Below are 26,323 nucleotides of genomic sequence, written 5' to 3'. Positions count from 1 at the left end.
TAGCGAAACAGGTGTACACTAGAGAGGCAACCTTCTCCACTGCAACTTTGTAATCACCTCATTAAGGGTCTTCTTTTTACATTAATAAGCATCTTTTTGAAAGCCTCTTCTGTATTTCTGGCAATGGAACAGAGTCTATAGAAGTGAGGTTAGTAACATTATTTATATATATATTGTACACATAAAGTAATGGATTCTATGTTCTTTGATACCCCCTAAGTACTCTTGAAGCTCATTGTCTCACCCTGTTAAGAATACTTACGCAGTTCTGGAAGACGTAAGAAGTTTGAGAGATTTTAAAAAGAAACTGAAGAGTGCAAAGCTAACTTTAACTAAAAGCTAAGTTCACTCAACCATCTTGTTTTTAAAAGGTGTTTTAGCCTTATAATTAGCCGTTACCTTGATAGCTTCTAGTTTTATTTCGCCATTATAGAGAATGAATCCTTAGTACTCAATCTCATTAAGGGCAAGTGCATACTTTCCCAGGTTAATAGCCAGACCTGCGGATTTAATGATAGACATAATTTTGTCCGTATGTTTTAAGTGCTCTTCCCTACTAGGACTGAACTCAGCTATGTCATCAAAATGGAGAACAACGTCCATCCAAGAGACAATTGAGCCTTTGACTAATATAGCTGATGGCTTTTAAAGACATAGAAGAGGTCACGAAAAAAAAAAAAAAAGAGGGGAGATAGAGGCATATCAAAGTAGCCAGTCTGAAGATTGTAATTGCTTTCTGACAGAAAAATGGAGGTTCCAGAGGATTGGGCAATATTTCTAAAATGTGGTAGGTTAAAATAAACAGTACAAAGTTAAAATAAACATTACAAAGTTAAAATAAACAGTACAAAGTGATGTGTGCTCTGAGCATAGCAGAGGATCACAGCTTAAGTTGACCATACTGCACATGGATCAAAATTTAGCTGGTTTTGTACAACCAGCCTGTCAGGTATTTTCCCAAACAATCATTGCCACCAGCTATAGCCAGCAACACTTTGTAACACAATAGTGCTGATGGGGAAATCCTTCCCGCAGCATTGAGTGTATTGATGGGGGAACTGGCACATTTGTGTTCCTTCAACCCACTGCTTGAAGGAAAAAAAATGTATAATGTTTGGCCTGCCTAAGTCTTTAGAAGTCTCTGGGCCTGTAATGCTGCACAGAATGTGAACAAACACAGAAGGCTGTGGCACTTGGATCAAGGTATTTGTGCATCTGTGGAGGGGCAGGGTGGGTAACTTAAGTCAGGGCAAAGGGGAAAAAAGATAAAATGTACATCAACTGGCCTTTTTAAGGCAAACAGCAAAATTGATTTGCCAAGCATATGGGTATGTATCACCAGAATTACAAGATGGACATCACCACCCCTCAAATTATAAACAAATAACAAATCCACCATATATGGGACTGTAATGGTGCCAAGTTATATTTACATGTATACTAATGTTAAAATTCCAAATTAAACTTTAAAAATACAACACGGCCTAGTCAGGCATGACTTCTTTTCGGAGTTCACAATATGTTCCAAAATAAAAGAAAAATGTCTTTCACAGTGTGTCATTGACCCTATGACCCTACTGTATACTGTCCGTATCTTTTTGTTTATTTATTTATTACAGGTACTTGTATAGCGCCGTTAATTTACACAGCGCTTCACTTACTACTGATCCCTGAACTCTGCACCACTTACTACTGACCCCTTATCTCTGCCTCATTTACTACCAACCCTTGAACTCTGCCTCGTTTACTACTGATCCCTGAATTCTGCCTCTCTACTGACCCCTAAACTCTGCCTTCTTTACTACTGACCCCTGAACTCTGCCACATTTACTGCCGACCCCTGAACTCTGCCTCATTTACTACTGACCCCTGAACTCTTCCTCACTACTGACCCCTGGACTCTGCCTTCTTTATTACTGACCCCTGAACTCTGCCACATTTACTGCCGACCCCTGAACTCTGCCTCATTTACTACCATCCCTTGAACTCTGCCTCGTTTACTACTGACCCCTGAATTCTGCCTCTCTACTGACCCCTGAACTCTGCCTTCTTTACTACTGACCCCTGAACTCTGCCACATTTATTGCCGACCCCTGAACTCTGCCTCACTTACTACTGACCCCTGAACTCTTCCTCACTACTGACCCCTGGACTTTGCCTCACTTACTACTGACCCCTGAACTCTGCCTCATTTACTACCAACCCTTGAACTCTGCCTCGTTTGCTACTGACCCCTGAATTCTGCCTCTCTACTGACCCCTGAACTCTGCCTTGTTTACTACTGACCCCTGAACTCTGCCTCATTTACTACTGACCCCTGAATTCTGCCTCATTTACTACTGACCCCTGAAATCTGCCTCATTTACTACTGACCCCTGAAATCTGCCTCATTTACTACTGACCCCTGAACTCTGCCTCGTTTACTACTGACCCCTGAATTCTGCCTCTCTACTGACCCCTGAACTCTGCCTCATTTACTACTGACCCCTGAACTCTGCCTCATTTACTACTGACCCCTGAACTCTGCCTCATTTACTACTGACCCCTGAAATCTGCCTCATTTACTACTGACCCCTGAAATCTGCCTCATTTACTACTGACCCCTGAAATCTGCCTCCTTTACTACTGACCCCTGAACTCTTCCTCACTTACTAGTGAACCTTTGTGTCAGAGTTCAGGGGTCAGTAGTAAAGGAGGCAGATTTCAGGGGTCAGTAGTAAGTGGTTCAGAGTTCAGGGGTCAGTAGTAAGTGAGGCAATTACTACTGAATCCCTGCACTCGATCACCTTTAAGGCACAGTCAATATTCAACACAATGAAGACCACACTCAATTTTTGCCAAAATGCACTGTAAAGCCTTGTACACGCGATCAGCAAATCATACAAAAGATATGACTTTTGAAGTGATCGTACTATAATCTGATCGCTAGTACAAAGTTTTTGTCCGAAATTATTAGACAGGACAAGCACGAAGTGTTTCTCATACGATACCAGATCGTATCATTTTCATTTAATCAGTACAGTTTTCATCCGAATATGCAATATAAATGCATTACATCACTTCCGAATTTTTATTCTGTCGTACGAGAATTTTCGTAACTTTAGTAACCTCTTAATTTTTGATACGGAGACTAGCATGGGAAAAAAAAAACACAAAAAATGGACAATCTTCCGATATTCTCATCATGTGTACGGGGCTTAAGCAGCACACTTTCTTGTTCTCTAGCAGGAGAGAGCAACTTATGATCTTGCACACAGGCCCACTGTTTCAGAAAACTCCCCCAGTCGTATTGCAAAGGTACCAAGGGCACCAACTTCACTCTCGCAATTTGAGAGCTGACCCCCCCCAGGGAAAAAATGTATCTACAGCCCTGGGAGCAGCCTCTGAATTCCTGAATGTGACAGAGGGTACATAGCACAGTTTACAGAACAACAGTAACTTGAACATACACGCAAGCAGGGGCGGACTGACAACTCATCGGGCCCCCAGGCAATAGGGGATCATGGGGCCCCTGTGTCCTTGCCCACACTCAAAGCACACCCAAAAAAGCCTAGAAAAAGTACCAGGGGCATTTCATTGGGCCCCCTACTGACCCTGGGCCCTCGGGCAGTGCCCGAGTACTCGAATGGTCAGTCCACCCCTGCATGCAAGCATTATTGCAATGTGAGTACATTCACACATTTTGTTGATCTTGATATTCATGGGGTAGTGACAATGGTTCAGCCAACAAAATGGCTGCAGCGATTTCTTGAATATAACAGGTATACTTTTCTGCTGCTGAGGATGAAACATTTTACATGATCTTACAGACAGACTTATGGTTTCAATTATTTCTTAGAATTTGTGGATATGAGGCTGTAGGGATATGTTACATATTTTCTGTCCAGAACTTTTAGCAAAAGTACAAAAGTTCACACGATGCCCTTTGTCGCTGCTTTATGAATTTCTTTATTTAAAAAAAAAAAATTAACACCATGACTCCTCCACGTAAAGTTCAGATCTCTTTCATTACTTGTCTCATGAACTTCTCTGAGCCCATCTCTGGCAGTTTTTTACATTCCGTATATTAAATTTTCATGAATACTTTTAGGCCTCTTAGTTAAAAGGATCCAAATAGCATACATTTGCTGAAACCTATGTAGGTTTTTTTTTTCTTTTTTGTGCCACCTTATTTGTGCACTAGAATAAAGAATGTTGGCTACTATGAGTAGGGTTTATCTACAGCGCTGAAAACGGATGTAGGAAAAATAAATGCTTTCCTTCTATTAATTCAGGGTCTTGTCTCATTTATTTTGCTTGTGCTTTAGGATGTGATAGAGCAGATATTCTCAACATGTAGTACATGTACTCCCATGGGGGCATCTGCCAGATTCAAGTGGTACTCCTGCTCATCAGATTTCACTCAGAAGGCTAGCAAGAAAGTAAAAAAATGCTGTAATTTTTACATAACACTCAGAATGAGTATTTTAAGTATTTTAAAAGCATAAAGCGGAGCTCCTCCACCCAAAAAGGGAAGTTCTACTTTAAGCCTTTGTCCCCCGCTCCCCATTAAGGATTGGCACCTTTGGGGAGCGGGGGGTGGAATTTGACAGGTGCCCACTCCCACTTCCGCTGTGATTTCCTAGGCGATTGGAAGCTGTCCTCCCTCTCTCCCCGTAGTCTTCTGGGACACGTGACAGGTCCCAGAAGACTACGGGGCCATTCACAAAGTGCAGCTCTACTCGCGCATGTGCAGTGGGCACCAGGCTGTGAAGTCGCAAGATGTCAAAGCTGTGTGCCCACACTGAAGATGGCACCCGGCCCCAGGGAAAGAAGACGGCCGGTGAAACCAGCGGTGGTGAGGACACTGCTGGACCGAGGGACAGGCAAGTGTCTGTATTTTAAAAGTCAGCAGCTACAGTTTTTGTAGCTGCTGACTTTAATTTTGATTTTTTTCAGCTAAAACTCTGTAGTTTCCAAACAATTGCTTAAAGCAGATACTGTGCCAGTTATATTGTTCCCAGATATCTCCGAGGACTACAAGACCCCTCCCCCCAATGCTACAATTTCCTCCTCCACTTCTCTTCTCTGTATTTCCAACTCCAGGATTTAAAGAAAAGAGAAGAAAAAAAAATCCCCATCTGGGTGATCCATGTACATTGCAGGGATTTTAACTAACCTTGTTGTAGATTCCTACCTGTTTCCACTCTGAAACAAAAAGTTGTTTAATTATATCAATGTGCACATAGAATCTGAAATGGAACGACTACCAACCCCTGAGCTCTGCCTCATTTACTACCAACCCCCGAGCTCTGCCTCACATACTACCAACACCTGAGCTCTGCCTCATTTACTACCAACCCCCTGAGCTCTGCCTCATTTACTACCAACCCCTGAGCTCTGCCTCATTTATTACCAACCCCTGAGCTCTGCCTCATTTATTAATAACCCCTGAGCTCTGCCTCATTTACTACCAACCCCTGAGCTCTGCCTCATTTACTACCGACCCCCTGAACACTGCCTCATTTACTACCGACCCCTGAACACTGCCTCATTTACTACCGACCTCTGAACTCTGCCTCATTTACTACCAACCCCCTGAACACTGCCTCATTTACTACCGACCTCTGAACTCTGCCTCATTTACTACCAACCCCCTGAACACTGCCTCATTTACTACCGACCCCTGAACTCTGCCTCATTTACTACCAACCCCCTGAACTCTGCCTCATTTACTACTGACCCCTGAACACTGCCTCATTTACTACCGACCCCTGAACACTGCCTCATTTACTACCGACCTCTGAACTCTGCCTCATTTACTACCGACCCCCTGAACACTGCCTCATTTACTACCGACCTCTGAACTCTGCCTCATTTACTACCAACCCCCTGAACACTGCCTCATTTACTACCGACCCCTGAACTCTGCCTCATTTACTACCAACCCCCTGAACTCTGCCTCATTTACTACCGACCCCTGAACTCTGCCTCATTTACTACCGACCCCTGAACTCTGCCTCATTTACTACCGACCCCTGAACACTGCCTCATTTACTACCGACCTCTGAACTCTGCCTCACTTACTACCGACCTCTGAACTCTGCCTCACTTACTACTGCCACCAGAACTCTTCCTCACTTCCTACTGAACCTTTGTGTTACTACTGAACCTCTGCACTCTATGACCTTTGATATCTCCATGCAATGAAGACCACACAGAATTTCTGCCACAGTTGTCTGTAGAATTCAACAAAATACACAATGGCTGAAGTGAGTTTAGCTGTGTAAGAGAACAGACAAAAAATCAATTTAATTAATGCCAATTCATAGATACTGCCAAGAAAACCAGTTGTTCTGGGAATAGTTATCACTGCAAGGCTAAATCTCATGCTATGGCTTCTTTTTAAAGTGGATCTAAACCCTGAACTTCTTATTTTCTCCCCTTTGCTCTCTGTAATATACACTCACCTACCACGTTATTAGATACACCTTGCTAGTGCCAAGAAAATCTCCCCCACATCATTACACCACCACCAGCCTGAACCGCCGATACAAGCAGAAGCAGGATGGATCCATGCTTTCATATTGTTTACGCCAAATTATGACTCTACCATCTGAATGTCACAGCAAGCAGTCTGCCCATTCTCCTCTGACATTAACAAGGCACTTTCATCCACACAACTACCACTCACTAAATATTTTCTCTTTTACAGACCATTCTCTGTAAACCCTAAAGATGGTTGTGTATGAAAATCCCAGCTGATCGGCAGTTAGTGCCAGACGGGTTGGTCTGAGTATTTCACAATCAACCGTGCCACGTTCAAAGTCACTTAAATCCCCTTTCTTCCCCATTTTGATGCTTGGTTTGAACTTCAGAAAGTCGTCTTCACCACATCTGCATGCCTAAAAACATTGCTGATAAACCAATCACTTGGCAGAAACTCAATTTGTGTTTCCAAGCAATTGAACAGGTGTACCTAATAAACTGGTCAGTGCGTTTTGTTAAATCCATTCAGTAAGTGCAAAAAAAATACCTGTTGATCCTGTTAGGAAGTGTGCAGAGGACACAGAACAGCTCTGGATTTCTGTGTGGTCTCAAAAAGTTTTTTTCTTGGACTGCAGAATGATCTCATGTAGAGATCTGAGATTGAGTGTTTGATTAGTTTAGTAAAAGACACTGGGCAGGGCTGACACCACTCTGTTGTGGGCAGACAAAACACATGATTTTATGGACAAAGTTTAAAGTAGTTCTAATATGTAATTTTTTTTTTTACCTTAAAGTAGACATTTGGGTTAGAACCAACTATGCTTAAAATGGCTCCCACCAACCTTCTAACTCCTATACTAACTACACTGTGAAAGAAAGATGCTTATACTCAGGGCATTTTTTCAGCGGGAACATGGGGGAACGCAGTTCTGGCACCTCCAGTACTGAATGTATGTAATAGCAAGGGGTGCTGGGGTGTGCTGAAGGGTCTATTGATGCTAGCTGCTGGGGCAGATAATGTTGCTGGACAGGAGGATCGATTTTTGCATGGTGGTCTACTTTTTGCTGGTGGGGAGGGGGCTTATATTGCTAGGGTCAATTGTTGCTGGAAGGGATCTACTGTTGGGGGATGGGTCTATTGTTGCTGGCTGCTGAATAGTCTATTAATGCTGGCTGCCAGGAGGTCTGTTGTTGCTGGGTAGCAGTTTTGTTGTGGGGTCCACTGTTGCTGGGGTGTGTCTATTGCTGCTGGCTGTCGGGATCTATTTTACTGATTTTCTTATCATTAACAAATTCCATACAAATTACTTGGCACCAAAAACTTATACTTGGCTCTATATTCTCTAAAAGGAGTGGCACTGGGAGGTGGGTAGGGGGTGGAACCAAGGGAAGGTGCTCAGAGGTGGGTAGGGAGTGGAGACAAGAAGTAGCTCAGTAGGAGAGAGTTCCTGCACCTATTCTCTGAGAAAAAAAGCCCTGCTTATACTTACCTATTTTCGAGGCACTCCAGTTCAGTCACGTGATCTCCCCAGTAACCAGCTTCATTGAAGAGGAGAGACAGCCAACAATGAATGGAATGAATGGGCAGAGACATTACCTATAGGCTTAATATGGTGCATCCAATGTCGGCTGTCAATCATCTACACTGAAGCCAGTTACTGGAAGCCGATTGTGACCGGAACAGGGGTGGACTAACAACTCATGGGGCCCCTGGGCAATAGAAAATCATGGGGCCCCTGTGTCCTCGCCAACACTCTAACCATACCTAAAAAAGCCTATGAAAGGTATCAGGGGCATCTCATGAGGCCCCCTACGGACACTGGGCCCTCGGGCAGTGCCCGAGTACCCAAATGGTCAGTCCGCCCCTGGACCAGAATGGAGTGCCCTGAGAATAGGCAAATATAGGCATCTTCCTTCTGCAGGGTAGTTAGTATAGGTGTTAGAAGGTGGGTGGGAACTGTTTAATGCAGAGAATGGATTACCATAGGAGTCTGGACTAGAACTAAGCTTAAAAGTAATAAATAAGCTACTATCTGTCCAACACCCACCACCCATCTCAAAACACATACCTGGCTCCATATCACCTATCCAGGAGTGTTTCTGGCTCCAGTGTCACTCCTCACATTTCCTGGTTTCACAGAAGAAACTATGGCTCTGCTGCCCTTAGTCTTCTGCTGCCGTCAGTCAAACTCCTGTGAGGAAGAAGCAGGGGACATGCTGACCAGTGCTGTGTGTATTGTGGCAGTGCGGTATCCTGCCACGGTGGAAAGCACGATGGAGGCCCAGGATTCTCAACCTTACAGGTTGAGGGGCTCCAGGCAGATCTCCTAATGCAGAGAAAACTGGTTTATCAGTTTCCTCTTTGGTTGGTAAAGCCTGTTTTGGGACCTGTAGCCTGGAGATTTCTTAGAGATTTGGGAGGGATGAAATCTCCAATCCTGGGCCCATATTTTGGGAGCAGCCAGCGTGCTGATTGCACAGGTGTGTGCAGGCCTTTTAGGGGAAGCCAGGCCATGATTCTGGGCTCCACCCCGGCAAACGGAGTCAGGAGGATTCCACCCCGGCAGCTAGGAGTCAGGTGGGCTTCACCTAGGGGAGGTGGAAGCCAAAAGCAGCAAGGGGCTGCTAGAGACTAGCTGTGTGCTAGTGGCCAGCGGTGTGCAAGAGCTGTGTCTTGAAGTCTGCAGGAGGCAGACATCAAGCGGAGTATAAGCCAGGAGGCTGAGTTTTGTGTGATGGTGGATACCCCTGCGTGGGAACCTCTTATGTTATTGAACTGTTTCATTTAAATAAAAGTGGGCTAAAAAAGGCTCTTAAAGAAAGCGAGTAGCTGTGTGCGTTTAAAAGCTCTACCACGTTGAAGCGAGTTCCCACATATGGTGGAGGATGCAGTGGGCATAATTGGAGATCCCTGCAAAAGTAAGTTCATCAGTTATATGAACTGTGTTTCTGTGCAATGGACAGCACAATTTGGTGTGTGTGCAGGTGAGGAGAACCTGTCTTAAAGAGACAGTGCTTCATTTCTTGATGCTGGACTGTGCAGAAGTGTTGTGAAGTGACTGTGAAGATGGGGCGGTCAAAGCAAAGAAAAGAAGCAAGATTTGCGGAAATGAGAGACGGAGCCCTGTGGCTGGAGGGGTTGTTATCCCCAGAACGAGCCCCATACATGGATGAACAGTGTTTGCGAAAGTGGGAAGTGCATGTTGTTGCCGCTGGCAACACTGGTGAAAGGAGACCAGCTATGAATGTGCAGAGTCCTAAGCTGGAAAAAGGCTGCAGAGTTGGAAGTTTGGCCAAGATACTGCCGCAAGAGCGCTGTTTGCGGTGCAGTGAATGGTGGCACACTGTCTCCAAGTGCCCATTATCCCAGCTTCCAGTGCAAGGTGACACAACCAGACAAAGGTCTGGGTATGCAATTGGGAAGCCTGCTTGGAGTTCCAGGAAGGAGCAGCCGGCTCCCCAAAAGTTTCAGAAGATTGTGGTTGCCCATAGCAACACATGTGACTTCAGGCCTGCTGACCCTGTGAGAGAAGAGTCGTCTGCAGAGGATTGTGGCAACGCAGAGATGAGAGTTCAGCGCATCTGGAGGAATCCACAAAGTTCAGCGGGGAGAGTGCCATCTCCCATAGCAACAGGAGAAAGCCTGCCAACCAGGAGAAGGGGTTACAAGGGAGATGTGGTTCCTTATCCAAAGAAGCTTATCGGTGGAACCATACCCTGCCTGGAATGTGGTCAGTTTGGGCATGGTATCTTTACCTGCCCCAGATTATGGAATACCACTGATGAGGGTGCTACTGAGCAAAAGGCTTCATCTGCAAGCCCAGATTCATTTTTAAAAATGTTGGCAGCTACCCCTAGCAACAGGGATCTGGTGTTACCTGCAGGGGGTGTAAGTTGGTCCGGAATGGCTGCAGTGTTGCCCCGTGACCACATGGGGAAGTCAGTCTGTGGAGACACCACAGAGGAGAGACAACGCACTCAAGTGAAGGCTATGACACCTGCTTCAGGAAATGGTAAGACTGTTTCAGTTTGTGGGACTGAGTCCAAGGAAGAGAGAGTGTGTCCTTCAGGGAGTTCCACAATACAGATGGACATGGACTGGCTGCTGTGTGCTACCCTGAGTAGTGGGGAGGCACAGGGAACAGCCCAACGATTAGCAGGACTAAATATGGAAAAGGACATGGGGACTCTGCAGGTGCCTGCTATAATCCAGCAGAAGGCTGGGGATGGTAACCTAGGGGTGACCAAAACTGCCATGGCACCGTGTTCCCTAGTGATAGGTGCTGCAGAGATGCCCAGGGAAACCTCCCAGGAGCCCGCAGTGACGCAGCAGAGGATTTCCCAGGTCAGCTATGGAGCTGCAGTCATGTCTATATGCAATGAGAATGCTGATGGTCATGCCGACAAAAGTGTTACTGTTGGTAAATATAATGTTATGGTTGGTGATGAGCTAGCACAGCTCACTAAAGATAATAGTGTTTATATGAATATGATTGAAGATATGTTGTTGCCCTTGGCAACAGTATCCAAGGCTGCAAAGGTGTCCATGGAAACCTCCTGGGAGCTCTGCGTGTTGGAGCCAGAGGTTGCCTTGGACAACTATGGTGCTGCTCTGGACAAGAGAGTACTTGATAATTTAAATGCTAAAACTGGAATTTTTGAAAATGCTCCTGGTGATAATGGGTTAATGGAGTCTGTCAGTAATGACAATAGGTATGGAAGTGTTCATGAGGTGAATGAAGCGCCATCAGAGTACGGTGGTGAGGGTGTGGTATTGCAACCTGTTGAGGTTAAAAATTTAGTGCCACAGTTTTGGTTGAACAAAAGTGATATATGTGATGTGTCTGCTGAGCCACTCTGTCCTGTGTCTCCTCCGGCTGTTGGTGCGGTACTGCGTAGTACCTCTGATTGGAGCGCAGAGAAAGTAGACTGGGACAGATGGGCTGAAAACCTGTTAGCTTTGTTGAAAGGGACCTCTGTTTCCAACAATGGAGTGGACACGACTTCTGCTGTGCTAAATGGAGGGACTGCAGAGCAGTTTATAGACAAGGGCACACTTGCTGTTGCTGCAGATGGTCTCCCTCCCAATATGGATGGGCCAAGTGAGATTGAGCACATAGCAGAGATCGTGCCCACAACCCACGAAGGATCCAATGGTGTGGGAATGAATACTGTGATCCCAAATGAGCCAGTGTTGGTGGAAGTGTCAGATGGCACAAATCAGGTGATTGGGGTCAGTAAACCAAATGTGGAATTATGTGATGACGGTCAGGTGTCAGGACAGTTGCTGGAAGAGGTTCATGTGCCAGTGGAGCTGGTGGATAGCGATGTTGCCATGGGAGACAACCACTCCAAGCTGTGCACTTGGTTTCCAGACACTGCCCTGCCAAACATTGAAATGAGTTCTGACAAAGGTGTGGATGTTTCTGACCATAAGCCTAATGATGCACCTGAAGGTCATGAGGACATGCGTGCTGATAACCCTGAAACATGTGATGTGGTGGGTAATGATGTGGTAGACACAGCTGAGCTAAAAGCTGCGGCTGAATTAGGCCCCCTACAGGTTCAGGAGGGTACTCTGGGAAGAGAAACTTTAAATAGCTTATCTGCCCAGAGGGAAAACTTTAAGGAAGTGGATAATTTAAAGAGGTCCCCTGACATAAAAACATCTGAAGAGCAAGACAATCGGTCTGTCCTTCAGAAGGAGAGTAGGACATTGCGGTCATCTGAGAATGTCAGAGACAAAAGGAAGCATGCAGTGTACGGGGGGAAACCAACCGAGCTAGGTTTTGTCAGTAAGAGGATGCATGTACATAGAATGCAGAGAGGGACTAAGGGAACCCCAATAAAAGAGCCCACACTTTTTGTGTTTAAAAGCGTGACCCCTTCAAAGGTAAAGGGAAACCGGCAGTTGAGAGTGCAGCGTAGCTTTAATGTTATCCGACACCTAAAACTCAGGCGTCAACCTCATCCTCAGAAAGGTCCCAAGTTTTGGAAATTCCTTAATGGGAAGGTGACTTGGGTGGCCCCAAGGAAAATAGAAAGGCAACGCTTTTGGAAGCGAACCCGTAAAAAGGTGCAGTGTCTTTTTAGAGCCCTAGTCCGTGTAGTAGGAGAACACAGGGAAAGTTGCCTCGTAAGACAGGAAGGAAAGTTTCCCTTTGAAAGTGATGTCAGTCAGGAAGGGGCTCATATAGGTGAAAGCTGGCACAGAGGTGCCAAAGTAAAGAGTTTGGGCTTGTGTGTTCTGCCCCCTACGGGATCAAAACAAAGGGGGGGGATATGTGGCAGTGCGGTATCCTGCCACGGTGGAAAGCACGATGGAGGCCCAGGATTCTCAACCTTACAGGTTGAGGGGCTCCAGGCAGATCTCCTAATGCAGAGAAAACTGGTTTATCAGTTTCCTCTTTGGTTGGTAAAGCCTGTTTTGGGACCTGTAGCCTGGAGATTTCTTAGAGATTTGGGAGGGATGAAATCTCCAATCCTGGGCCCATATTTTGGGAGCAGCCAGCGTGCTGATTGCACAGGTGTGTGCAGGCCTTTTAGGGGAAGCCAGGCCATGATTCTGGGCTCCACCCCGGCAAACGGAGTCAGGAGGATTCCACCCCGGCAGCTAGGAGTCAGGTGGGCTTCACCTAGGGGAGGTGGAAGCCAAAAGCAGCAAGGGGCTGCTAGAGACTAGCTGTGTGCTAGTGGCCAGCGGTGTGCAAGAGCTGTGTCTTGAAGTCTGCAGGAGGCAGACATCAAGCGGAGTATAAGCCAGGAGGCTGAGTTTTGTGTGATGGTGGATACCCCTGCGTGGGAACCTCTTATGTTATTGAACTGTTTCATTTAAATAAAAGTGGGCTAAAAAATGCTCTTAAAGAAAGCGAGTAGCTGTGTGCGTTTAAAAGCTCTACCACGTTGAAGCGAGTTCCCACAGTATCTATGGACACACAAGGCCAGGCGTGGTACCCAGTGGGAGCATGCAAGCATGGATGCCTTCTTAGCACTCCGCTTACTACAGGAAGCGTGGGAAGAAGTGAGGAGCCTGTAGCACCAATGGGGGCTATAAAAAGAGAATAAAGTGACTTTTATTGCACAGAGCTGGTAAGTGTTACCTCTTTTTATTAAAAAAAAAACTGCCCTTAATTTAAAGTGCTTCTAGAGGCAGGACATTTTTACCTTAATGCATTTCCTGCATTAAGGTAAAAAATGTACTAGTATTTGTAGTGCCCCCTCCCATCCATAAATATAGTACTTACATGAGTCTTGTATCTATCCAGTGCTGTGTCAGAGTTCAGAAGCACTGCTCTCTATCTATCTCCTCACTGGACTCATTGACTCCCGCTGTTCTCAATCAAATCCTGTGAGGAGGGAGTGGGGCTGGGCTGAGGCTAAGCTGTGCGTATCTATAGATGCGCACAGCCCGGCTTGTAAGTAAGCTACGATAATGCATTGAGAACAGAAGGAGCCTATAGCTCCAACAGAGTATGCCAGAAGAGGAGGACTGGGTCCGCTCTGTGCAATACTCTTGAGCAGGTAAGTATAATATGTTTCTTATTTAAGAGAAGAGAAGAAGAAAAAACCTTTACAGGGATAAAACACAGGTAATCTGATTGTAAAGACCATTCATATATTGAATACCTGTTGATCTTCCACAAATGCACTCAGCACTTTAAAGGTAAAGGTGCATGTACTGCAGAGACATACTGCCTATATTTTATTTTTTTATTTTGCCTGTGACATATGCTTTAAGCTGCCAAAGGGCCTCATTTATTGTTTGCTGGGCTTTAAAACAGAAATATTGTTCCTTCCAAAGAGCATCTAAAGTACTGTCTATCATCAGCTACTGAATAGTTACTGTTTCAGTGGAGCACTGCGATGTCTTCTGTAGTGCATGTAAAAACTGTTGCTTGTGACGGTTTAAGCATATTTTCCATGAGGTGCAGTGCAAGGTAGTCTACAAGGAAGGCTTCACCTCTCACAGTTGGTAATGGAAAACTGCTGGTCCTCTGTGACCCATGGCTTTAAAACGGTGGAGGGTAGATGGACCCTGAAGCAAACACTGGTTGGTTTCCATGGCTTTAATGAATATATGCACCTGAGCTTTGTGAGTAACCCCGAGATGCTTAATTACCTATTATATTACTGCATAACTTATTTGTGTGACTTAATGAATGATTCATAACTTCTTAATAAAATAGAGAAAGTACATTACACCCTCGCAATCGAGCTCTGTTATCCGCAATTAATGTTTCTGAATGGATAGTTTCTACGGGAGCTAATTCTGGAAGGTGAAATGGCAGTAAAGTCCGAGTATAAATCTGCACATAGATCTATCTTACTATTGCCTGAAAACGTCCTTAAGCGTGAAAAGCTGTTATTAATCTTCCCTAGGTTCATGCTGAGCCTCGGATTATTTGCAGTTTTATAGGTTCACAAACAAGCTGAGAGTCTGACCTTTTGTTATCCAGATGTAAAGAAAATGATATGATTCATCTATCGTCTCCATAAAATATCTGAGATGCACTATAACTGAGCACATTTCATTCATTAAAGACCCCCCCCAAAGTTCACCGGATGGAGCCTGCTGTTAGTATCATAGACAAAATACAAACACGAGTCTAAGGATTACCTCCTACAAAGAGCCTTCCATTTTCATCAGAGCCCGGAAACAATAAATGATGGCGCGTATGTGATTAAAATAATTGCAAGTTGGAGGGCCTGTAACGAACAAGATAAAGGACGATTTATAGCTTCAATGCAGGATTCCTTTTATAAAAACAATAATTAACTACAGAACCCCAGCTGTAGTGTTTATATACTATACACACAGTGGGAAGCCGTTAGAGTCGTGCAGAGTAAATCCTTGCAAAATAGGCGCAATTTGCAAATTTATGTGCAGAATATATGAGCATTATAGGGCTGCTACTGTAAATTATGAACAGCTGAGGTACATAGTCTACACTAGACTGCTTGTACCAAGCCCCTACCAAGCAGAATAGACACAGGAGTTTGTAAAAAGAAATACTCTTTTTGCTATCATAAGTCAGATATAAAGAAAAATGAGACTTGCACGCTCCATATGTGATGTAATTTTTTAATGCAAGATTTGTAAAAGAAAAAAAAAAGCCTAAAGAAAATTTAAATGCAAGATTTGCAAAAGAAAAAACATGCAATATTTTCACAAGAAAACAAGACAAAAAAAATTGAAGATAGAGAAAAACAGTTTGCTCTGGATCAGTGTCATGAGTGGCCATAGTGCAGGCAGGCTGGCTGCCAGCACCATTGATGATCTAAAGCCAGGATGCACAATGTCATTCATTGCTATGGTGATCAGCTCACCCGCACCATGGCAACACATGACTCTGATCCAGGGCAGGTGCCATTCAGGACTGTCCTCAGCTTTCTGGGAAAGATGGAAGTCCACCTTCCTTTACCTTTTTGCTCCAGCAGCATAGCAGAGGCCATGAGGTGGAGCTCTAATGGGAAGAGGGAATTGTGTGGTTGGTGGGTTCTGAGATAATAGGACTGTGTGATTTTGTGTCTCTGTGATTGGGGAACTCTGATGTGATGGGGGAACTCATGTATAGGGAGCCTCTGGTGAATAGAGGCCACTCTGATGTAATGTTGGCCTCTTATGTATCAGAGTGGACTCTATTCACCAGAGGCTCCCTCTGCATGAGTTCCCCCATCACATCACAGTCCCTGCCTGCACTATGGCCACTCGTGACACTGGCGTAATGTTGGCCTCTTATGTATCAGTGTCACGAGTGGCCATAGTGCAGGCAGGGACTGTGATGTGATGGGGGAACCTCTGATGTGAACTATGTAAAGTTTTTCATCCATGAGAGAGAAGGTGGTGTTGCTCCAGGTAGGCTTACCGCTCCCACACTCCACAATCCTTCAGCGTGAGTGCTGGCCCAGTTTACACACCTGTGTTATGGATGAAAGGAATGTCCGGGAGGCCACACTAAAGCACGTAGGGGGAAAAAAGGTTTCATCCACCCAGTTGTGAGCGATGTTTTAGGCTCAGGTCTCTGATTGATATTGGACTGAGGTGCCTTATGCATACATTTAAAGGGTGCAGCAAAGGAACAATATGTCAGAAATTCTGTTTTAGACATCTGAAATGTCTTCAAAATGATAAAATCTACTTAACTTGAAACTTTGGATTTCTCCTCACTTTCAGTCCCAATGATTACAAAAACACATAGGAGGAATTTTCCCAGTGTCCCTGGGGACACACTGCAAAAAACGTACGTGAAGTTCTATGATCCTTGGCTGCTGAAAAATGTATGATTTCTTTGTCGTTGTTAAAGCCAGCTGACTTGGTTACTGACCTGATTTTCTGAGTACTTGCCTCCAGATTTGAAATGGTGGAATGGATGTTGGTCTAAGCATCTTTAGGACAGTGTTAAGTGAAGAAATCATCTAATTTATAAAATTCTGTTTAGTGACTCCTAAAAAATGTTGTGCTTGAAGCATTTACCAGACTTGCTCCAATTAGTCTGTCTGATTATAAGCAACTTATTATATTTGCAGTTGAGCTTTACCCTCTCAAATGCTGAAGGCCATCAACAATCAGAGTTGTATTAAAATGCCTCATTGACCAGAGCAATTGATGCCCCACATATAAGCGACAGGTCCACTTTGTTTTTCTTTTCCTTTATCAGTTTTTTTTAATGCCAAAAATTGTTATATACAATAGCACATTACAAAATGAACCACTTTCTGCTCATATTTCACCTTCTTAACTACCTCCAGTTATTCTCATTTTTTCTTTTGCAGGTGAATTTCATTGTGGATTTGAAGATGGAAATATCTGCCTATTTACTCAAGACGATGCTGATATTTTTGACTGGACAAAGCAAAGTGCTAGCACAAGGGACACGAGGTATACTCCAAACACTGGACCCACCACAGATGCCGGAGGATCCAAACAAGGTATATATACCATGTTTAAAAAAAAGCCATTCCAATAATTCCCCAAAAGTACTATTCATCCAAAAAAAATCTTCCTTAAAATCCATGCGACATAAGTAATTTGAAATAAAATTCATCTGTTACCCCTAGAGTTACCCCTAGAGTTTTTGTTGTCTGCTCATGTATAGCAAATGTAAAGTCACCAGTGTCTGTTAGGGCTTGTTCACACCAGAGCAAGGTGCTGGAAACTTGCATTCCATGCTCTTTTCCCACACTGCTTTCAAAACTGGGTGTGTGATCTGCTGTAGGTGTCAATGTATTCCTAAGGATACCCCCAGTACAGATCGCAAACACAGTGTGTTTGTTAAATGAGCATGGTACTGTGGTTCCATGTGATCAGGTGCATACAAACAGGCTGAAAACTGCACTGCACTGAATATCAGGGTAAACACACTGGAGCATGGACTGTGTTCCTGTGCGATTCAGGTAAAACTAACTATAAAAACTGTATATGTCTGACATGACTTTATCATACAGTTTTGCCATTGTAAGTATCACTCTTTAAATATGTTTCTTAGTGGGACATGTGTCTCAACAAGAGCAGTAAATTATATTAAGTATATATTATAACACATCTGCCCAAAACCTACAGATTTGCTATTTTGACCTATTTTTTTTTCTCAAGACGGTTACTGAAGGTATACAGCCATAATAGCCATAGCAGACCACATGGCTGCTATGGATCCTAGGGTAGTAGGGGGCCCCCATAAGGGAGGCTATTAGGTCTGACTCCAGTCCTTCTATTCAGAGTTTAGTTTTTCCTAATTACCTAGATCATCCTGGTTACTGGTACCCCTCTCTGCAGTAAGAAGAGTTTGCTTAGCTGTCTTAGCAGTGTAGATTTTTTGACATGTTACAGACTGAAATTTACCCTGTGTCTAACGCAGTCCGAAATCCCAGAGTTTCTCTTTAGCTAAAACCTCACAGGATAACAGATATTATGGATATTATTATTGCTACTACAACTGTTATTATTATATTATTATTGGGCAGCACAGTGGCTAAATGGTTAGCACTTCCACCTGGCAGTACTAGGGTCGTCGGTTCAAATCCCAACCACGGCACCACCTGCCTGGAGTTTGCATGTTCTCCCTGTGCCTGCGTGGGTTTCCTCCGGGTACACTGGTTTCCTCCCACACTCCAAAAGACATGCTGGAAGGTGAATTGGCTTCTGTCTAAATTGTCCCTAGTATGTGTATGTTTGAATGTAAGTTAGATACCTTAGATTGTATGCTCCTTGAGGGTTAGGGACTTATGTGAATGTACAACATATAGCGCCATCAATTTACACAGTGCTTTACACATATATAAGTACCTGAAATAATAATAATAATAAATTATTATTGCTACTACAACTATAACTTTTATCTGCAGCACTGGCCCCTAGTAGACACTATGCTGACAGCTCTCTTCCTGCCTGTCCTTGATTTAGACATACTTTACGTTAAGATCAATGACATTTATTGTCACAGTTTACACCGCAAGCTGCTGCAGAGAAAGTTACCTAGCATGCCCCATCAGTTTTTGCTATGGGGCCCCATAATTCGTATCTGCAACCCTGGATGTATCACACACACCGTGAACGCTTTGTTCCTATTTCTTCACAGCAAAAGAACAATTGCATATCAATAAAGCCGGCCATAGTCCTGCTGAACTGGGCGAGATCCGAACCATGTATGGGCAGGCTGAATGTGCCCAAGTTGATTAATTGTTCAACTTGGGTACAACCAGCCCATCGGAATTTACGTGAGATTGTTGCTAGCAGCTATTATAGCCACTAGCAGTAGTCATGGTGTTCTCTTGGCCAGGGGGAGGGGGGAGCTGTCCCCAATGGGAGAACACACAATGTGTCTGCGGGAGGGATTTCCCCATTAACACTGACTGTGTGTAAAGCAAGCCATAGACAGAGCGATTTTCTTTCCTGTAACCAAATGTTTTCCATCATGTGTGTAAAGCCAGCCATAGACAGCCAGCCAGCCATCTTCATATGATAGTGATTAGAAACATGGTACTGTACTTCTATACTGAACAGCATTACTTGTTTTTTGAATCCCCAGATGGCCAATTTCACAATATTTGTCGGGAATAAAAAATTAAATTTTGATTGCTCATCAGGAAATGACATGGCAACCAAAATATCCTGTTTGCTTTAATCCCCTAAGCTCAATTGTAAGAAGATCATTTCTAATTAAGCAGGTTTATTGTATGGATAGTAAATAGAGATGAGCGAATTATTCAAAAATTCGATTCGGCTGATTCGCCGAATTTGAGGAAGAAATTCGATTCGATGCGAATTAATTCGCTACGAATTTAACTTATTAAAAGGGTTTCTAGGCTTCAGAGAGCCTTTAAATTAGTGCAGAACACTGTACCTTTAATTTAAATGCCCTTGGAGATGAGGAAGGAGAAGGAGAAGGATGAGAAGAAGGAGAAGGAGAAGGATGAGAAGAAGGAGAAGGAGAAGGATGAGAAGAAGGAGAAGGATGAGAAGAAGGAGAAGGATGAGAAGAAGGAGAAGGATGAGAAGAAGGAGAAGGATGAGAAGAAGGAGAAGGATGAGAAGAAGGAGAAGGATGAGAAGAAGGAGAAGGATGAGAAGAAGGAGAAGGATGAGAAGAAGGAGAAGGATGAGAAGAAGGAGAAGGATGAGAAGAAGGAGAAGGATGAGAAGAAGGAGAAGGATGAGAAGAAGGAGAAGGATGAGAAGAAGGAGAAGGATGAGAAGAAGGAGAAGGATGAGAAGAAGGAGAAGGATGAGAAGAAGGAGAAGGATGAGAAGGAGAAGGAGAAGGATGAGGATGAGGAGAAGGATGAGGAGAAGGATGAGGATGAGGAGAAGGATGAGGATGAGGAGAAGGAGAAGGATGAGGAGAAGGAGAAGGATGAGAAGAAGGAGAAGGATGAGAAGAAGGAGAAGGATGAGAAGAAGGAGAAGGATGAGAAGAAGGAGAAGGATGAGAAGAAGGAGAAGGATGAGAAGAAGGAGAAGGATGAGAAGAAGGAGAAGGATGAGAAGAAGGAGAAGGATGAGAAGAAGGAGAAGGATGAGAAGAAGGAGAAGGATGAGAAGAAGGAGAAGGATGAGAAGAAGGAGAAGGATGAGAAGAAGGAGAAGGATGAGAAGAAGGAGAAGGATGAGAAGAAGGAGAAGGATGAGAAGAAGGAGAAGGATGAGAAGAAGGAGAAGGATGAGAAGAAGGAGAAGGATGAGAAGAAGGAGAAGGATGAGAAGAAGGAGAAGGATGAGAAGAAGGAGAAGGATGAGAAGAAGGAGAAGGAGAAGGATGAGAAGAAGGAGAAGGAAACAAATAGATACAATGTTTCAACCGCTGTATGGAGGGAATGTCACAGAACTGTCAGAAATAGCCTATTTCTGACAGTTCTGTGACATTCCCTCCATACAGCGGTTGAAACATTGTATCTATTTGTTTCCATAAATGGAAACAAATAGATACAATGTTTCAACCGCTGTATGGAGGGAATGTCATAGAACTGTCAGAAATAGCGGAGCTCTGCAGATACACTTAGCGGAGCTCTGCAGATAGATACAGCGGTTGAAACATAGGCTATGTTTCAACCGCTGTATGGAGTGAATGTCAGAGAACAGTCAGAAATAGGCTATTTCTGACAGTTCTGTGACATTCCCTCCATACAGCGGTTGAAACCGCTGTATGGAGTGAATGTCACACAACTGTCAGAAATAGGCTATTTCTGACAGTTCTGTGACATTCCCTCCATACAGCGGTTGAAACATTGTATATATTTGTTTCCATAAATGGAAACAAATAGATACAATGTTTCAACCGCTGTATGGAGGGAATGTCACAGAACTGTCAGAAATAGCGGAGCTCTGCAGATACACTTAGCGGAGCTCTGCAGATACACTTTTTGCCAGCTTGGAATTCTTCTTATTTTCATCCTACTTCTTCTTCTTCTTCTTCTTCTTCATCCTCATCCTCAGAAGAAGAAGAAGAGGATGAGGATGAAGAGGAAGAAGAAGAAGGAGAAGTAGGATGAAAATAAGAAGAATTCCAAGCCGGCAAAAAGTGTATCTGCAGAGCTCCTCTATTCTGCAGATACACTTAGAGGAGCTCTGCAGATACACTTTTTGCCGGCTTGGAATTCTTCTTATTTTCATCCTACTTCTTCTTCTTCTTCTTCTTCTTCTTCTTCATCCTCATCCTCAGAAGAAGAGGATGAGGATGAGGATGAAGAGGAAGAAGAAGAAGAAGTAGGATGAAAATAAGAAGAATTCCAAGCCAGCAAAAAGTGTATCTGCAGAGCTCCTCTATTCTGCAGATACACTTAGAGGAGCTCCGCAGATACACTTTTTGCCGGCTTGGAATTCTTCTTATTTTCATCCTACTTCTTCTTCTTCTTCTTCTTCATCCTCTTCTTCTTCTTCTGAGGATGAGGATGAAGAAGAAGAAGTAGGATGAAAATAAGAAGAATTCCAAGCCGGCAAAAAGTGTATCTGCAGAGCTCCTCTAAGTGTATCTGCAGAATAGAGGAGCTCTGCAGATACACTTTTTGCCGGCTTGGAATTCTTCTTATTTTCATCCTACTTCTTCTTCTTCTTCATCCTCATCCTTAGAAGAAGAAGAAGAAGAGGATGAGGATGAAGAAGAAGAAGAGGATGAGGATGAGGATGAAGAGGAAGAAGAAGTAGGATGAAAATAAGAAGAATTCCAAGCCGGCAAAAAGTGTATTTGCAGAGCTCCTCTATTCTGCAGATACACTTAGAGGAGCTCTGCAGATACACTTTTTACCAGCTTGGAATTCTTCTTATTTTCATCCTACTTCTTCTTCTTCTTCTTCTTCATCCTCATCCTCATCCTCTTCTTCTTCTTCTGAGGATGAAGAAGAAGAAGAAGTAGGATGAAAATAAGAATAATTCCAAACCGGCAAAAAGTGTATCTGCAGAGCTCCTCTATTTCTGACAGTTCTCTGACTTTCACATTTACAGCGGTTGAAACATTGTATCTGTTTCCGAATAAAAACATCTGTATCCTAAATGGAAACAAATAGATACAATGTTTCAACCGCTGTACATGTGAAGGAACTGTCAGAGAACTGTCAGAAATAGCGGAGCTCTCTGCAGGGACACTTTTGCCGGCTGATCGGGAAAAATCCGATTCGCGCACCCGAAGTAGGCTAATATTCGGATTCGACGCGAATCAAATTTTTCCTGAAATTCGAATCAAATTCCACTTCGCCTGGTTCGATTCGCTCATCTCTAATAGTAAATACCAAATGGTACCTCTATGATCAAGCTTATCAAGTTAAGCAATCCACCTGAGCTCCTTCTCAAGTGTGTTTTTGTACCAGCGACTTGCATTGTTCTGGAGAATCACTTCATTCTTCCATTTGGTTTTTACTATGTACAAATAAGGCTGAGAACTGGCATCTGGGATTGAGCGACTGGGGGACAAGTACTTGGAACGGATCTGTTTTCGCATTTGGTTCGAGGCAGGTTTTGGTTCGAGGCAGGTTTTTGTTCGGAGTTTGGTTCGAGGCAGGTTTGCAGAACATGATTAAGGTTTGAGTGATGAATCTGAACCCCACTGAAGTGGGAGCTGAATATTAGCCTAGGAAATGGCCATTACTAGTTTTTAATAGGTAAGTTACTGTCAAAGAAATGGCATTTGGGATGGGGCTGGGCATGGCCCTGAAAGATATGTACGAAAGTAAAATAGATTTGAAAAAACTGGTGGGGAACAGCGTTTTTAATATGGCTTAAAGGAGACTTACACCAAAAGCTATTTTGGCTGCACTTCTCCTGTGGATTACAGGAGTACAGCATGTTCTGCACTCCTGTGACCCATTTTCAGCTGACAGTGTGCTGGAGCCCATTGTTGGCTGACGTCACTTAGCCAGTCCAGGCTGGGGAAAGATTCCGACTTTAGCAATCTGCTGAGAGCCTGAGCCAGCAGCTCCCTTCCACTCCACAGCCCAGTGCACTCCAGTGAGAGCTGGGGGGAAGCAGAGTAGCCAGTGGTGACAGTCACTGCTCTCTGCTCACAGGGGACAGATGCAGAATTGGACTAATACAGCATCCACCTAGATAAGTATGATTTCAGGAAAAAAAAAACCCCTAAACTTCTCTTTTAAGGCCTCATACATACTGGATGTTTTTTTGTTTTAGCTGCTGCTAGGGGCATCTGGCAGGATTTTTTTCTGCCTCTAGATGCCCCTGCATGTTAGCCTATGTGTCCATGCACACATAGGCTTATAGAGGAGTTTAATGGCAGAAAAAACCCACTGCCAGTGCATCCAGGAGCAGCAATGTATCTGACAGAAAAAAAACGCTTGATGCCTGTAAACTAGTGTAGATCTGTGTAAATACAAGTTACACTAGGCACAATTCGCATGGGAGCATTAATTCATTTCGATGGATAGAATAAATTATTATTCTGGTCCACATTAAATAAATAATGTCCAAGCCCTTGACACGCCTAAACACGTTAAACACTTTTACAAAACTTTGCAAAATGTCCTGTGTGCATGAGGCCTAAAGGTGAACATTAAAAATACAAAATTCATTTTAAATTGCATGTTTGTATACATTGGAAGATGCCTTCTACCTACCATCTGTACAACCTACTACAGCAAAACTGACATTTCAAAAAGAAAAAAGATGCTGTCTTCCTGACTAGCACCATTTAGGACACGGGCCTCCTTCCCACAACCTTGGTATGGTTATTGTGGCGGTCTATATATGAGGGGCTTATCAGAATCTGGAAAACATCTTTAAAAATAAGGAGGCACCCAGATACTGCTTCCTATGTGGATAAGGGGCACAAAAAAAAAGATGTCCCACAACGTAATCCTCATTAACATTGTGCAGCAATGCACATCTACATCAATCACGACTGACAATGAAAGAAAAAAAAATCCTGCCAACCTAAGGACACATCTGATCCCACAGATGACTTGCATTACATGACATTGCCTAAGGACCACCACTAAAAGTAAAAAAGGACATCCAGGCGATGTCATTGACCAAATATGGCCTCAGCCAATAAAATGCCTAAAATATTGAACAGGCTAAAATATAGTCACATGGCCATGAGAACCAAGCATCACATATTGTAGCTGTATTTCTACTTCTAGTATTTATAACAACTACCTCATCTGTCTATGGTTGCTAAAGAATTGGTGAGTGCTGGCTCCCAACATGTCCTTAGCAACCACTGACATCACCTAGCCCCATTCATTCACTGGCCAGAAATCCCCATCCATTTGATCAGTGACGTTGTGCTATCCTTGCCACTTTGAACTTATGTTCAAAGTCCAGAATTGGAACAAATGCCCAAAAAGCCAGAGTGAACTTTGTTTGCGCATTGATGTATTAAGATAAAGATTTTTTGCTCAGTATTAGGGATCAGCTCCAAGTTCAGTTAAATGTCTGCTCAGATGCTTTAGCAGATTGTTTATTCTTTCCATCAACAATGTTTTCATCAGGTAAAATATGCCTTTTATGATGCTAGAAAATTAGACTACTGCCAAGAGAGTCCATTCTAAAGCACAGCCCTCTCCCTCCTTGCATATCATAACCTTCTCCTCTTCTGGCATTGCCCTATTATTATATGTGGAGGTGAGGAATAGAGGAGCTGGGCCAGCACATTTAACTTTCTATGTAGGTGCCAGGTGAGGAGTGAATACTATAGAGAGTCAACTCTGAGTCTGCTGGGGCTCCTAACATTAAAAGTAAGATTGTGGTGCCCATCAGTCTCAGGGTTTTGGATGCCTACACAAGTTTTTACAGATAAATAAATTCATCAATAAGATTATATAATATATATTTTTTAACGATTTCTGTTGAAATTAATGGCCTGATGACGAGATCTCTTTAAGGAAAGAACGCCTGTGTTTTAATGTAATAATAAATCTGGATGAGTGTTGATACATGCATTTTCTTTGCTAGGTTTCTATATGTATATTGAAACATCACGACCTCGGCTAGAAGGAGAGAGAGCTCGACTACTCAGCCCTGTCTTTAACATAGCGCAGAAGAATCCCTATGGGTCCAGCAATACTGCTTATTGTTTTAGTTTTTACTATCATATGTATGGAAGACATATAGGTAAGCTCATTTTCACATGTAGTTGTAATTTTCCTGAACATACAGCTTTCTTTATATGGTCTATACCAGGGGTCTCCTAATGTCTGGGGGTCTGTAAACTAGCCCAAGGTTTGAAGGGTCAGAATAGCCTGAGGTAGTAGAAAATTCCCCAGGGTCAGTGGCACTAAATAATGCCTCAGACTTGGTGGTCCGTGGGAGTAAAAAAAATTATATTACGCCTGTGGTCAAAAGGAGGAGGAATGACGCCCTAGTGTTGGTGTCAGTGGGAGGAGCACTGCCCACTGTTGGTATCAGTGGGAGCAATAACATCCCATAATTAGTGTCAGTGGAGGGAATAGTGCCTCATACCAGTGAGAGGAATAGTGCCCCAAAAGCCACATAAGAGGAATCAAAGGGCCCTAGCTTGGAGACCATTGGTCTCCACTTTAAAAATTGGCTGTTTTATGTGATTCCTGAGCCAGTGGTAGCCAGCCAAAGGTAAAGTAGATTACCAGTCAAACTTGTTTTTTATTGATTTGGATAGACTGGAGAAGTGTCAGACAGCAATAAGAGCCAGAGCATCTATTTCTTTGTTGATGTGATTTTACTGACTGTCTATGTTGCAAAAATTTTAATTAATTGCATGGGGAATCTTTTCAATGTGTATGTATACAGCAATGAAAATGGGATAGTTTCCAATGATATACATTATATAACACTGTACAGTCCATATTCCATGCACTTTAAATTTTGTATATTTCTGCTATAGCATGATGTTTTCTAAGGTTAAGTTTGATCCCACTATGTGCAAACCAGTGTAGT

The 26,323-nt window shown here is 43.5% G+C and overlaps 1 protein-coding gene across 4 annotated transcripts in view; it reads left to right on the top strand.

The window, feature by feature from the left end:
• The window catches only part of MDGA2 (MAM domain containing glycosylphosphatidylinositol anchor 2), a 954,572-nt gene that overhangs the window by 887,613 nt on the left and 40,636 nt on the right, over positions 1-26,323 (top strand). For all 4 annotated transcript variants that reach the window (XM_089657421.1, XM_089657420.1, XM_089657423.1 and 1 more), the window contains 2 exons: positions 17,242-17,397; positions 25,364-25,522. In XM_089657421.1, the coding sequence (XP_089513547.1) occupies positions 17,242-17,397; positions 25,364-25,522 (315 nt within the window). The remainder of the gene's footprint in view (positions 1-17,241; positions 17,398-25,363; positions 25,523-26,323) is intronic.

The sequence above is a fragment of the Staurois parvus genome, unplaced genomic scaffold, assembly GCF_062004578.1.
Source record: "Staurois parvus isolate SC_StPar_1 unplaced genomic scaffold, SC_StPar_1.0 ptg000997l, whole genome shotgun sequence".
Classification (NCBI taxonomy): Eukaryota; Metazoa; Chordata; class Amphibia; order Anura; family Ranidae; genus Staurois; species Staurois parvus.
The sequence above is the reverse complement of the archived record's forward strand: the minus strand, read 5'-3'. Positions and strand labels throughout refer to the sequence as shown.